The sequence below is a fragment of the Acinonyx jubatus genome, chromosome C1, assembly GCF_027475565.1.
Source record: "Acinonyx jubatus isolate Ajub_Pintada_27869175 chromosome C1, VMU_Ajub_asm_v1.0, whole genome shotgun sequence".
Lineage (NCBI taxonomy): Eukaryota > Metazoa > Chordata > Mammalia > Carnivora > Felidae > Acinonyx > Acinonyx jubatus.
This window is the reverse complement of record NC_069381.1, coordinates 76,866,922-76,882,244: the sequence shown is the minus strand read 5'-3', so window position 1 is coordinate 76,882,244 and position 15,323 is coordinate 76,866,922. Positions and strand designations below refer to the sequence as shown.

The 15,323-nt window shown below is 39.6% G+C and overlaps 1 protein-coding gene across 2 annotated transcripts in view; it reads right to left on the bottom strand.

Moving 5' to 3' along the window:
- The window catches only part of BTBD8 (BTB domain containing 8), a 114,362-nt gene extending 111,626 nt beyond the window's left edge, over positions 1–2,736 (bottom strand). For both annotated transcript variants that reach the window (XM_027058608.2, XM_015064429.3), the window contains exon 1: positions 2,386–2,736. In XM_027058608.2, coding sequence (XP_026914409.2) covers positions 2,386–2,534 — 149 coding nt within the window. In that variant the 5' untranslated portion in view covers positions 2,535–2,736. The remainder of the gene's footprint in view (positions 1–2,385) is intronic.
- Between the last annotated feature and the right edge of the window lie 12,587 nt (positions 2,737–15,323).

Genomic DNA, 15,323 nt, shown 5'->3' with positions numbered 1-15,323 from the left:
GTTGAAGTCGGGCGCTTAACCGACTGAGCCACCCAGGCGCCCCAGTAAATTTTTTTCAAAGACAGACATGAAAGAAGACCTTACAGAGGACAAAAAAAAAAAAAAAGCATTTTAAAGATCAAGTAAGAGTTGGTCAGGGGAACAAGGCAAGGTCACAGAGAGTTCTTGGCTCCACATTCCTTGCTAAGGTACGTGTGGGTATGGAGTTACAAACTGGTCAGCAGAGAGTACTGAGGGGCTGAGAAGTGACAAATGAAGCTGCAGATAAATAAGAGGCAAAGAGTTTAACTCTGTGTTACAGTTGAAGGGGCGTCAAATGACTTAAAACATAGACAAATTCATATTTATCTATGATGAATCTATGAATCATCTATGGATAGATGATATCATAATATCATCTATTAGTTGTGTAGAAGAGGAGTTTACTAGTTGTGAAAAAAAGGAAGTAGGGGGAAATGAGAACGAAGATGAGGAAATTGCTGCACAACAACAGATCCTCAACAGATCACTCAAATGTCACCTTAAAAAGCCTTCCCCAAACTCACCCCAGTCCCCATCACCTTTGTTTGGCTATTATCTCTCTTACTAGAGTGTAAGCACAGCACCAAAGCCATGTCTTATTAATCTTTGATTCTTCAGGACCTAGTACAAATCTAGGTACATGGTGGGTGCTAGATACTTCATTAATATTTGCCGAATAAATCCATTATATTGCTGTGCTTGAAAAAGATTAATTTGGCACAGCAATTAAGGTGGCTGGGTGTACATATGAAGTTTTTCATTTAAAAAGTCGGGGGGAGGGCACCTGGTTGGCACCATCAGTTAAGTGTCTGACTCTTGATCTCTCAACTTAGGTTATGACCTCACAGTTTGTGAGTTGGAATCCATCATCCAGGGCTGATGGCATAGAGCCTGCTTGGATTTTGTCTCTCCTTTCTGCCCCTCCCCTACTTGTGCTCTCGCATGCACACGCGCACTCTCTCTCTCAAAATAAATAAACTTAAAAAAAAAAAGAATTAAACAAGCAAACAAAAGAACTGCTACATCTATTTTTATTTGCCTGTAACAGGAACTTGGGAGTTCAGGGTCTTATCCTTAATTATTCCTAGGATAAGCATAGATTGTTCACTTGCTATACCTTAATTTCATTTTCTTTATATAGACATGTTATCTTCCTTAAATGCCTGACACCTTAAGCCAGGAGAATAAAGCCACTAAAGGGAAGGAATGCCTCATCCTTACAGATTCACCCTAGAAACGGAACAACTTCATTTTTCCACCAATTACATTAATCCCCCACTGGTGGAGTCAAAGCAGCATCTTTGGCAGACAGGCCCAAATTAAAAGGGAATTTTCTTTTACTTTATAGAAAGCTCAGCTTATAGCTGCTGGAGCCTTAAGTGTGGGCAACAGAAAGCACTTTTTAAAATGTAGAATGCTGCACAACAGTTGGTTATTACTGGTAATTATGTTTACTCTAGTTCAGTAGTTCTTAAAGTGTAACCTAGGCCAGCAGCATCACCATCACCTGGGACCTCATTAGAAATGCAAAAGCTCTATCCCAGACCAACTGAATGAGTACTAGAGTCTGGGACCTAGAAAATCTAAATTTTAACAAGTCCTCCAGGTGATTCTGCTGCACACTGAAGCTCGGGAATCACTTTCGGTGGAAATGGCAATTGGCTAGGGTACATTCCTAAGCTTCATTTTCTTTATAAACTGAGATGTCATTACCTGGATTCACCAAAGCCTGAGTTAAGGTTCATAACAACCTACCATTTGCTTGGGCCCTTATGGGAGCTGGGAGTTGCTGGGAGCTGTATAGTGTTCTAGGCAGAGAGTGGAAGCCGGGTTGCAATCGGGAAGTATTTTGATGTAAGCATTTCTGGTAAACTGTTTAAAGAGAGCTCTGAAGAAAGTGACCTCCGAGGCTACACTAATTGTTCTATTTTCCTTAATCTAAATAAATATTCATTTTCATACCGGATTTTATCATTTTTCTGAAACTGTTTAAGGTTTTTTTTGTTTTGTTTTTTTTTAAGGGTACGTTTCAGGACCATGAAACCTGGATCCAACACCACCTTAGCGATAGGTCTTTCAAGAACTAAGCCTGCTCGTGTTATTTCGGCATAGACTGGTGCCGCACGTAACTATGATGATAATTTTGGCTTCCTTTTTGTATCTGGTACATAGTCTCCGACGTGCTCGGGACTGGTGTTTTAGGGCGAGCCAACGGCTCTGTAGCGAGGAGACTGGTACACGTCCCTCAAAAGCCTGAGGCGAGGAGAACGAGGAGAGGAGGGATGGAGAGGCAGAGAAGGAGCCACTGGGGCGGAGATGGATGCCTTAACAACTGAGGCAGCCAGGGTTCCCGCCTCCTCCTACCTGAGCAGATCCTGGCTGAGCTGCTCCGATATCACCGCCTTCAGTCGGCGCCGCTCAAAGGGCCCCTTCTTTTGCAACCCCTTACTGCAAACTCCAGGGGACCTCAGAAGTACCACGGGCGTCGCGCTCCCCTCCCCACAGCGGGCCATGTCCCACAAAGGTACGGCGGCGCCCCGCAGGCCCAGTACTGGCTCTCAATTCCCGGCTGTGGAAGAAAGGGGCGTTTCCGACCCAACGCTCCTCTCCTACCCGAATCCGCCCCTCAGGGAAAGGTTGACGCCTCTGGTCCTTTTGCACACGGTCCCCTACAGCGGCCGGACAGCTCTCTAGGGCATTCTCAGAGGCCGGCGCCTGCACGTGACCCAGGAAGGGTGTGCGCAGGCGTAGTAGCTCTGTTTACTTCGGCCGGCGGGCACCCCGCCCCGATTGCCCAGGGATCAAACCATCTCCCGGGATAACCAATCTGTGCGACTCCTTGTCCTCTTCCTCTTTGTGTTGCGGGTGGTGCTGGCCATTCCTTTTATTGGATGTTTCATTGCGAGCTGAGTTCAAATGAACCTGCGCGCTTTTCCACATTATGTCTTCCTGGGATGTCAGAACTTTTTTTTTCCAGGAAAGAACAGGGCGATGAGACCTTTCCTGTAGCGAGTCACGCTCCCTCGCTTTGTTGTTTTGAGCAAGAAAAACGGGATGTGAGGAGTAGGGAAAGAACTTCGTAAAATCAGCGAGAGGTTAGAACATTCATGAATCCCCTGAAAAGGTGTATACAACGTCTAAAAGACCGCCATCGCTTTCTAATCCAAGGAGTGGCTCATATAACCTCTCATGAACTTTAGCTGGGAAATATCAGGTTGTATTCCAGCCCTTTGCATATAAAGCCATAATATTTATGACGAGGAAGTGAGGAGGTAAGGCTGAAAGAGCAAGGCCTTTAATTGAATGGGGAAGTGAATGGATTGGTGAGGTATAGAATTTTGAATATTTTGCCCTGAAGAAAATAGCTGGATGGATATCATTTTTAAATATTTTGGTATTTTTAAAAATTATTTCCTCCAAAGGAAGAAGGCTCAATAGTTCTGCTTCATTCAGAAGCTCTGTACAAAGGTATCCTTTATGGTTGCTTGGTTTAAATCAGTTTTCAACGTTTCAGTGGTTATATTTGGTTCTTATGTCTCCTGAGTCTCTTCTAAACAAATACCAAGTATTTGGAAAATGTATGGACCTCGTACCATAAGATTGCGCAAAAAGTAGTCGTTTCTCCGAATAATGCTCCTTTCAGATATTCAGACACATTAATTATGAAAAGAATAACTGTTTAGAGGATTCTTAATCACACGTGTAGTATGAGGAATGCCAAAGATAATACAAAAATAGCTAATGTTTATTGAATGCTTATTAGGTGAGGGAACTGCTCTACTTGGTTTATATACATTAACTCAATCTTTGCAACCACCACTTAGGTAGGTACTACTATGAGCCTAATCTACAGGTGAGGAAGTTGAGGCATGACAAGATAGGGCAAGGTCACACAGCCAGTATAGTGGTGGCCTAGATGTTAAAACTTAGACTAGCACCCAGCTCTTGCCTTCAAAGTCCTGCAAAATTTCTACCATGTCCCTTTATCAGCCAGTGAAGTAATATCCCAACACTTTTATTATGCACAATTGTGTTTATTATTAACTCACTGGTTGGAAAAGGATGACAGACTGGTTTCCGGTTCATGTAATTTAATTCTCTTAAAACACCTTAGGCAATTGACTACATGAAATGATTAAAGAAAAAGTCCACCTTTAAAAAGCAAAACTCTCATCACCATTGGAGAATTTTAAAGCATTATTTTTATTTTAATTAATTCCGGCTGTGAAGTTATTTATACCTTAATGTGAGAGAAATTATCTGATTTTTTTTTTCCTGAAAGACATTTAGGAAGAAAAGAGGATCCTAAGGAACTAGTAATGGGAGCTTTGAAGGTAGACACAGCTAAACACATAATTTTGGTTAGGGTTGGCCTTAATTATGATTCTCATGTGTGAAAATTTTAGGTAAAATTGCCTTGGGAGGCAAAAGACTCTTCCAAGGACTACAGTTTCATGAAAGAAAAGTGATTTTTGGGGAGCATTATTTTTCCTTCTTTAAAAATGTTTCATGTGAAATATTTCAATTTTTTTCTTTTTCTTTTTTACAGAGAGAGAGCACATATGAGAGGGGGAGAGGGGCAGAGGGAGAGAGAGAATCTCAAGCAGGCTCCACACCCGGTGCAAAGCCCACAAGGGGCTCAATCCCATGACCCTATGATCATGACCTGAGCCAGTATCAAGAGTTGATTGTTCAGGTGAGCCACCCAGGCACCCTTCATATGAAATATTTCAAACATACAAAGTAAAGAAATTTACTTCACTTTACCCATTTACCAATTTACCCATTACCAAGATTCAACAATTATCATGATTTGGGCATATATGCTTTATGGAGTCTTCTTTCCTTTTGGTCCTTTCTTATATTTTTCTTTCTTTCCTTCCTTCCTTCCTTCCTTCCTTCCTTCCTTCCTTCCTTCCTTTCTTCCTTCCTTCCTTCTAAAATTTTTTAAAGTAAAGGCACAGACATTAATTTTATTCCTATATATTTCAATATGCACCTCAAAAAAAAAATTGGATGTTTCCTAACATAAACACATTATATAGCCACTAACATTATTCCTTACAAATTAATGATTCCATTTACTATATAGCCCATTATAAAATTTTCCTAACTGTCCTAAAAAATATCCTTTATAGTTGGATAAAGAATCAGTTTTCAAATGATTCAGAGGTCGCATTTTGTTCTTATGTCTCCTGAGTCTCTTCTAATCTAGAGCAGTTCACTCTCTCATTTTTATCTTCATGCCATTGATGTTGTGGCTGAAGCCTGGCAGACTAAGCTATAGAATATCCCACATTTAAAATTTTACTGTTTGTGTCCTTGTAGTATCACTTGCTATGTCCATCTATACCATACATTTCCTGCAAATATATGTTTCAGAGCCTTGATTAAATTCAGGTTCAATTTTTTAGCAAAAAAAAAATTTAATAGATGGTATGTTAGTTTACTACTGATGCTTTAATTACCGAAAATTTAGTGGCTTAAAAACAATACAAATTTTTTACCTTCAGTTCTGTAGGTTGGAAGTTCCACATGTATCTCACTGGGCTAACATCAAGGTGTAGGCAGGACTGGATTCTCTTATGGAGGCTCTAAGGGAGACTTTCCTTGGTTTTTCAGCTTCTAGAGGCTGCTTATATTCCTTGGCTATTGGCTTCCTTTCCCCCTTTTTCCGAGCCAGTAGGTTGAGTCTTTCTCACATTGCATTATTCTGACATTTTCTTCTGCCTACTCCTTTGCTCTTCTAAGGACTCTTTTGATTATGTGCAGTGCAATTGGATAATCCAGGATAATCTCCCTGTTTTAAGGTCAGCTAATTAGCAACCTTAATTCTATTTACAACCTTAATTCCCCTTTGCCATGTTCTGGGATTAGGATATGGACGTCTTTCAGGAGGGTGGGGGCAAGCATAATCCTGCTTACCACAAGTGGTAATTCATTTTGTATCATATCAGGAGTCATATAATGTTTGGTTATCCTCCCTTTAATGTTGCTAAAATGTATCATAGGTTTCATCTGATAATTTTGATAATTCTTGTTTGAACCAACTAGAGATTGCAAAATGATTTCATAATTCTATCATAATCTAAATTTATCTGCTGGACATTTGCTGGAAATCTTCCTTAAAGAAGAACTATCCCTCATCAGTTAGAAGTATTGGATATCCAGAAAGACATTTCACACTGTAAGGGCAGGATAAATGCTTAATTCTCTTATTTAAATTATCATTTTTCAAAGTAAGGAGTTGGTACCCTTGTTAATTCCAATATGTTCAGTTCATTTTTGTTATCTTCATGAACTCATTGATTTTTATAAATTTTATAAATTTTTATAAATTTTTATGAATTCATTTATTATTGTTTTTGATGCTCAAATTGCTTTATCTGGCCCACGGGAGTTCCTTTATATTGGCTCCGATGTCCTTTTGACACATTCTTTAATCTGTGGTAGTATCCTTGCTTTCTGGCACAACCAGATACCAGATACCTTGTTTATTTCCCACTCCATCTATTCCTCCAAAGAACTACAGTTCCTCCAAAGTGTGGAATGGTAGGTAGAGCCCACAATCTGGGTGCTAAGTGTGCTCACCAATATTGGAGGGCCATGTTGTTTCTAAACAATATAGTTTTATAAGAAAAAAAGTTGCTGGGGCACCTGGGTGACTTAGTTAAACATCTGACTCTTGATTTCATGGCTTAGGTCATGATCTCACAGTCATGAGATCAAGCCCTCATCAGGCTTGAGCCTGATGGTGCTTGGGATTCTCTCTCTCCCTCTACCCCTCTCCATCTCAAGCATATTCTCTCTCTCTCTCTCTCTCAAAAAAAGTTAAATTTAAAGAAATTGCTGAATTTATACTATATCTGATTCAAATTTAACATTATGAGATTTTCAGATACTTTCTTTTTAAACTCCATTCTTTTTTTTTTCTTGCACTGAAAAACTCTTGATTCCTAACAACGTTAACAGAATTACTTATCCAAATGTTCCTATAGAAGTTATTAGAGTTTCATAATAATATGAATATTGCTACTAACAATTAGACTGCGTTCAATTTAAGGTATTTTGCATTATAATGATGGGAATATCAAGTTGGGTGGTTACTATAGAACTACTATTTGTGTCCTCCCCAAATTCATACATGGAAATCTGATCCCCAATGTGATGGAATTTGGAGTTGGAGCCTTTAAGAAGTGATCAGGTCATAAGGGTAGAGCCCTCATGTATAAGATTAGTTCTGTTATAAAAGAGACCCCAGAGAACTCCCTTGCCCCTTTCACCATGGGAGGACACAGTAAGAAGACAGCTGTTTACACATCAGGAAGCAAGGTCTTATAAGACACCAAATGTGTCAGTCCATTGATCTTGGACTTTGCAGCTTCTAGAACTATAAGAAATAAATATTGGTTGTTTAAGCCACCCATAGTATTTTTGTTACAACACCCTGAACTGACTAAGGCAGTGACGATTATAAAATATCACTTACTCATCTCCTTTCTTCAGTAAGAAATGCATGGAAATTATCTCAAACCAATATTTAGGGGCACCTGGGTGGCTCAGTGGGTTAAGCATCTTACTCTTGATCTCAGCTCAGGTCATGATCTCACGTTTCATTGGTTTGAGCCCCATGTTGGGCTCCTCGCCAATAGTGCAGAGCCTGCTTGGGATTCTGTCTCTCCCTCTCTCTGCCCCTCACCTTCAATCTCTCTCTCTCTCTCTCTCTCTCTCTCTCTCAAAATAAACTTAAAAAAAACAATATTTATCTTTTTTCTTTCTCTTTCCTTAAGCTTTCCTCTTCTGCTCACCTTCCCCTCACCCATCTCTTCTTCCTTCTCAAAATATCAGGAAGCTACCTAATGAAGTTTAAGCTTTAGGGGCCCCACTTGTACAAGCCCCTTCCAAGGCCCCAGTGGGGTCCCTAGAAATGTGTCTACTTTTTGTACTTTTGGGGGTATGTTTTTGTAAATTTAGCGAAGATATTTTACCATGATTGATCAAGACTTTCTTCTTAGCCAAATGTCCCCCTCCTGTATGGTGGCACTGAGTGGCTACATTTTTGGGAAATGGCCTCAGTGAAACTAAGTTAAGGGTACAGTAGTTTGGGCTAGCAAGGGATGTTTATTGATTTGCAACCATTTCCACATCTAGATAAATTGTTGCTCCCTGTTCTGGTCCAGGAATGGCTTCCAGGAATACTTTGCTGAATCTTCCTGCATAGTGACATGAAGGAATAGGGCCCAAGGCCACATGACATCACATCAAATGTGAATATGTCTTACAGCAAAGGGTGCTAGAGGTATATCGATAGTAAGGAGGTATTCAACATTAAGTAGAAGCTCCAGTTCTTGTCAGTCCCTAGTCAGAATAAGAGGAGTATTCTCAATAATGCAGACTACGCAATTATAAACACAAATTTCCCCTTTGTTGAGACTCAGACAAAATAGAATTTATCAGAATTCTTGTGTTTATATCTTATGTTTGTGATATTAGTGAGCTTTCCAGAAATTGTAGTCTGTTGTAATTTCTTTACTCATTCTAAATAATCACTTTCATATCTAGAAAAAAACAATTTTAAATAGCAGCGATACCATTGATAATTTTTTCAATGTTATTTCCAATACTATGTCTTCCTGATGTTTCTTTTTATTTTGTCTTATAAAATATTTGGGCTATTCTGAGAAAGAACAAAGAGGCATTTATCCAGAAGATACTTTTTGGAGAGAATAAAAATGACAATTTAGTGTACCTATTTATTGCCAGTGAAGCTCTTAATGCGATATTTTCTCTGCAAAACTGAAGGACAGGTGACAAGCTATACTTCTTCTGGCCTTACTTTAGCACTAAACAAAATAAAGGCATTAACTAGAACAAGGTGAACAATGTTTATGAATAGATCTCTCTTTTTTATCTTATTTTTAAAGTTTTTATTTAAATTCCAGTTAACATACAGTGTAATATTAGTTTTAGATGTAGAATTTAGTGATTGGACACTTATATACAGCACACAGTACTCATCATAACAGTGCCCTCATAATTCCTATCGCCTATTTAACCCATCCCCCTGCCCACCTCCCTCCATAACCCTCAGTTTGTTGTCTATAGTTAAAAGTCTGTTTCCTAATTTGTTTCTCTTTTCCCCGCTACATTCATCTGTTTTGTTTCTTAAATTCCACATATGAGTGAAATCATATAGTATCTGTCTTTCGCTAACTGACTTAACTAGTTTAGCATAATACTAACTCCATCTACATCGTTGCAAATGGCAAGATTTCATTCTTTTTTATGGCTGAGTAATATGTCATTGTATGTATGTATATATATATATACCACCTCTTTTTTATCCATCATCAGTCAATGGACACTTTGGCTCTTTCTATAATTTAGCTATTATTGATAATGCTGCTATAAACATCTGGGTCATGTATCCCTTCGAATAAGTATTTTTGTATCCTTTGGGTAAATACCTGGTAGTGCAATTGCTGGATCATAGGATGGTTCTATTTTTAACCTTTTGAGGAACGTCCCTACTGTTACCCAGAGTGGCTGCACCGGTTTGCATTCCCACTAATGGTACAAGAGGCTTCCCCTTTCTCTGCATCCTCGCCAACACCTGTTATTTCCTGTGTTGTTGATTTTAGCCATTCTAACTGGTGTGAGGTGGTATCTCACTGTGGTTTTGATTTGTATTTCCATGATGATGAGTGATGTTGAACATCTTTTCATGTATCTGTTAACCATCTGTATGTTTTCCTTAGAAAAACATCTATTCATGTCTTTTGTTCATTTTCTAATGGGATTATTTGTTTTTTGGGTGTTCAGTTTTATAAGTTCTTTATGTATTTTGGATACTAACCCTTTATCAGATACATCATTTGCAAATATCTTCTCCCATTCCATCAATTGCCTTTTAGTTTTATTGATTGTTTCCTTCATGGTGCAGATGCTTTTTATTTTGATGACATCTCTGTAGTTCATTTTTGCTTTTGTTTCCTCAGGAAACATATCTGGTAAGAAGTTGCTATAGCCAGTATAACCAAAGAGGTTACTACCTGTGTTCTCCTCTAGGATTGTGATGGTTTCCTGTCTCATATTTATGTTTTTAATCCATTCTGAATTTATTTTTCTCTATGGTGTAAGAAAGTGGTCCAGTTTCATTCTTTTGCATGTTGCTGACCAGTTTTCCCAACACCATTTGTTGAAGAGACTGTCTTTTTTTTTTTCCATTGAATATTCTTTTCCTGCTTTGTCGAGATTAGCTGACCATATAGTTTGGGTTCGTTTCTGGGTTTTCCATTCTGTTCTCTTGATCTATATGTCTTTTTTGTGCTAGTACCATACTGTCTTGATGGCTACAGCCTTGTAATACAGCTTGAAGTCTGGAATTGTGATGCCTCTAGCTTTGCTTTTCATTTTCAAGATTTCTTTTGCTGTTCAGGGTCTTTTGTGGACCCATATGAATTTTAGGATTGTTTATTCTATCTCTGTGAAAAATGCTGGTGTAATTTTGATAGGGATTGCATTAAATGTGTAGATTGCTTTGGGTAGTATAGACATTTTAACAAGATTTGTTCTTCCAATCTATGAGCATGGAATGTTTTTCCATTTCTTTGTATCATCTTCAATTTCTTTCATAAGCGTTTTATAGTTTTCAGAGTACAGAACTTTTACCTTTTTGGTTCAGTTTATTTCTAGGTATCTTATGGGTTTTGGTGCAATTGTAAATGGGATGGATACCTTGATTTATCTTTCTGATACCTCATTATTGATGTATAGAAATCCAAAAGATTGGGCACCTGGGTGGCTCAGTTGGTTAAGGACCCAACTCTTGATCTCGGCTCAGGATTTGTGAGTTCGGACCCTACATCAGGCCCTGTGCTGATAGCATAGAGCCTGCTTGGAATTCTCTCTCCTCTCTCTGCCCCTACCCAACTCATGTTCACTTGCTCTCTTTCTCCTTCTCTCTCTCTCTCAAAATAAATAAATAAACATTTAAAAAAATAAGTGCAACAGATTTCTCTGTGTTGATTTTGCATTCTGTGACTTTACTGAATTTGTGGATCAGTTCTAGAAATTTTTTGGTGGAATCTTTTGGGTTTTCTATATAGAGTATCATGTCATCTGCAAACAGTGAAAGTTTGACTTCTTCCTTGCTGGTTTGGATGCCTTTTACTTCTTTTTGTTATCTGATTGCTGAGGCTAGGGTTTATGTTGAGGTATGTTCCCTTTATCCCGACTATGTAAAAGGTTTTTCTTATGAATGAATGTTGTACTTTGTGAGATGCTTTTTCTGCATCTATTGAGAGGATCATGTGGTTCTTATCCTTTCTTTTTACTAATGTGGTGTATCAAATTAATTGATTTGAGAATATTAAACCACCTTGCAGACCAGGAATAAATCCCACTTGATCATGGTGAATGATTCTTTGAATGTGCTGTTGGATTCAATTTGCCAGTATTTGTTGAGAATTTTTGCATCCATGTTCATCAGGGATATTGGTCTGTAGTTCTCTTTTTAGTTTGAGTCTTTGTCTTGTTTTGGAATCTGGGTAATGCTGGGCTCATAGAACAAGTTTGGAAGTTTTCTTTCTATTTGTATTTTTTTGGAACAAACTGAGAACAATAGGTATTAACTCTACTTTAAATGTTTGGGAGAATTCCTCTGTGAAGCCATTTAGCCCTGGACTTTTGTTTTTAGGAGATTTTTCATTACTGATTCAATTTCTTTGCATCCACCTGGGTGGCTCCATCGGTTAAGCATCCAACTCTTGATTATGGCTCAGGTCATGATCTCATGATTCATGGGTTCAAGCCCTATGTTGGACTCTGTGCTGACAGTGCAGAGCCTGCTTGGGTTCTCTCTCTCTCTCTTTCTGTCTCTCTGTCTCTCTCTCCTTCTCTACCCCTTTCCTGCTCACATTCTCTCTCTCTCTTTCTCAAAATGATTAAACACATACATACATACATACATACATACATACATACATAAATAAAACATTAGTCTCTTGGGGCTCCTGGGTGGCTCAGTGAGTTAAGCGTCTGACTTCAACTCAGGTCATGATCTCATGGTTTGTGGGTTTGAGCCCCATGTTGGACTCTATGCTGACAGCTCAGAGCCTGGAGCCTGCTTCAGATTCTGTGTCTTCCTCTCTCTCTGTCCCTCCTCCACTCATTCTCTCTCTGTCAAAAAGTGAATAAACATTAAAAAAATTAAAAAAAATAAAATGAGTCTCTCATGGGCAGCATATAGATGGGTCTTGTTTTTTGGTCCATTCTAATATCCTATGTCTTTTGATTGGAGCATTTAGTCCATTTACATTCAGAGTAATTATTGGTAGATATGTATTTAGTGCCATTTTATTGCTTGTTTTGTCATTGTTTCTGGAGATTTTCTCTGTTCCTTTCTAGTTTTTGTCACTTTTGGTCTTTCTATCCCACTCAAAGCATCCCCTTAGATATGTCTTGCAGGGATGGTTTAGTGGTCACAAACTCCTTTAATTTTTGTTTGTGTGGGAAACTCTTTTTTTTTTTTAATGTTTATTTATTTTCAAGAGAGGGAGACAGAGAGCAAGCAGGGGAGGGGCAGAAAGAGAGGGAGATACAGGATCCAAAGGAGGCTCCAGGCTCCGAGCTGTCAGCACAGAGCTTGACATGGGGCTTGAACTCACAAACCATGAGATCATGACCTGAGCTGAAGTCAGATGCTTAACTGTGCTTAACTGACTGAGCCATCCAGGCACCCTGGGAAACTCTTTATCTCTCCTTCTATTCTGAATGATAGACTTGCTGGGTAGAATATTCTTGGCTGATGATTATTTTTCCATTCAGCATTTTGAATATATCATGCCACTCCCTTCTGGCCTGCCAAGTTTCTGTAGAGAGATCTGCAACTAGCTTTACTGGTCTTCCTTTGTAAGTTAGGGACTTCTTTTATCTTGCTGCTATTAGGATTTTTTATTTATCCCTATATTTTGAAATTTTAACTGCAGTATGTCTTGTTGCCCCGCTTTTGCTGATTTTGATGGGAGTTCTCTGTGCCTCCTGGAAATTAGATGTCTGTTTCCTTCCCCAGATTAGGGAAATTTTCACCTATTATTTCCTCAAGTAAACCTTCTGCCCCCTTTTCTCTCTCTTCTTCTGGGACTCCTATAATACAAATGTTATTATGTTTGACGGAGTCACTGAGTTCCTTAACTCTACTCTCATGACCCATAATTCTTCTTTCTCTCTTTTGTTCAGGTTCATTAGTTTCCATTATTCTATCTTCTATATCACTTATTCATTCCTCTGCTTCTTTCATCCTTATGGTCATTACATCCAATCTGTTTCAAATCTCCCTTATTATATTTTTCATTTCTGATTTTTTTAACTCTTTTATCTCTGTGGTAAGAGTGTCCCTTATATCTTCCATGCTTTCCCAAGCCCAGCAAGTATCCTTATGATTGTTGCTTTAATTCTCTCTCAGGCATATTACTTATATCTGTTTCGATTAGATCCCTGGCTATGACTTGTTCTTTCTTTTGAGATAAATTTCTCCATCTTGGCATTTTGTCAATGTCTGTATCTTTTTCTGTGAGTTAGAAAAGCCTATTATATACTTCCTGCTCCAGAAAGTAATGGCTTTATGAAGAAGAGGTCATGTTGTGTCCAGCTCCTGGAACTTCAGGGAGTGTTTCTGGTGTGTGCTGTGTGCACTCTGCTGCTGTGTTTTGGCTGCTTTATCCCTCAAGTCAGTCATCTGCAAATGGTAGCATTTGGACCTTAGCAAGAGTGTAGTGTATTTTAACTAGGTGTACTCTGGTCTGCTTGTTAAATAAGACCTTGGGGGGGGGGGGCGTGGGGGGTGTGGGTTGTGCTGGTCTTGTAGGAAAGAGGCCCACTGTGCTGGTCCTTGGCATGCCTGACCAAGAAAAGTAGCACCAGCAGAGTGCAGGGTGGTGGGACTTGGTATAAGTAGGTTAGGCAGCCACTGTCAGTGCTGTGCTGCTTACTGAAGTTGGTTTTATGCTGAGGGGTGGGGGAGGGAAATGGCACCAGCAGCTCCTTTGTCCCCAGAGAGGGGTCTCTGTGCTTGCTGCTCTTAGGGAAGCACCCCCCCCAGAAGATCGAATAATTTTCCCTCACCCACCTCAGGCATTTTTCAGATCACTGTTTTCACACAATCTGTCTCTAGGTTGCTTTGCTTGACTTCCTGGAGCAGTGCAGTGCCCTTTGGGCTCTATCCCAGCCAAGTCTGCTGACTTTTAAAACGCCAAACTTTAGGGAATTACTGTGCAGAGGGTCTGCACTGGTCTTCTGTGGGATGGTTTTGCCACTCTGGGATGGATACAGGTTTGACGGAGAAGGGCAGTCACAACAGAGCACAGGGGCAAGGGATTTGGAGCAAAACAGACTAAACAGCCAGTGTCTGGGTTAGGCACCTTCAGCAGGTGTTTCTGTGCCTATGCTGAGGGGAGGGGGAGGGAAATGGTGCCTGCCAGCTCTTTTGTCTTCAGAGAGGCAACTCTGCAAATGCCACCTCTCACAGATGTGTTCCAAGAAAAGCAAATAGTCTCTCTCCATGTGCTTAGGTGATCCTCACATCAGGGCCATCTGCCCCAGGATTGCTCACATGTCTTCTCTTCAGTAGGGCAGTGCCTTCAGGGCTCTATCCTAACCAACACCACCTGATCTCTAAAACTCCACTCTTTGAGCCCCAAAGATTACAAAAACTCATGAAGATCAACTCCTCTTATTTTCCCAGCCAATGACTTTGTGGAAATGCTCTCCTTGTGTGATCCCCTGTGTGCTCCACTCTCATTTGCCTTTCTCTGCGACCACAGCTCCCTCCCCTCTGCATCGCTCCTGATCCATTTCTCCCCTAAACCACGTCTCAATCTCTGCACTTCCTACCTTCCTCAGTGTAGCGTCTTATCTCCCTCTAGTTGTGCAGTTTGTCCTGTCAGTTCTCAGGTTGATTTCTTGGCTATTCAGAATGATTTGATAGTTATGTAGGTGTGTTCAGGGGATGAGACAAGCCTAGGGTCCTCCTACTATGTTACCATCTTAGCTCCCCTTATGAATAGACCTCTTGTTCTCCACCTTTAGTCACGTTAAAGCAAACATATATTAAGCAACATAGGTACTATAAGATCTAATTGAAATATATATTTCTCAAGCATATTATACATAGCACAGTTAAGTGATGAAAGTAAAAAACTATTGTGTTTTTCCTCAAAGGATAATTTTATTTCAATCATAGTTTCTCTCTGGAAGGTAACTTCACAATTTTCAGGGCTGACTTTAACATTTGAATACAGCAA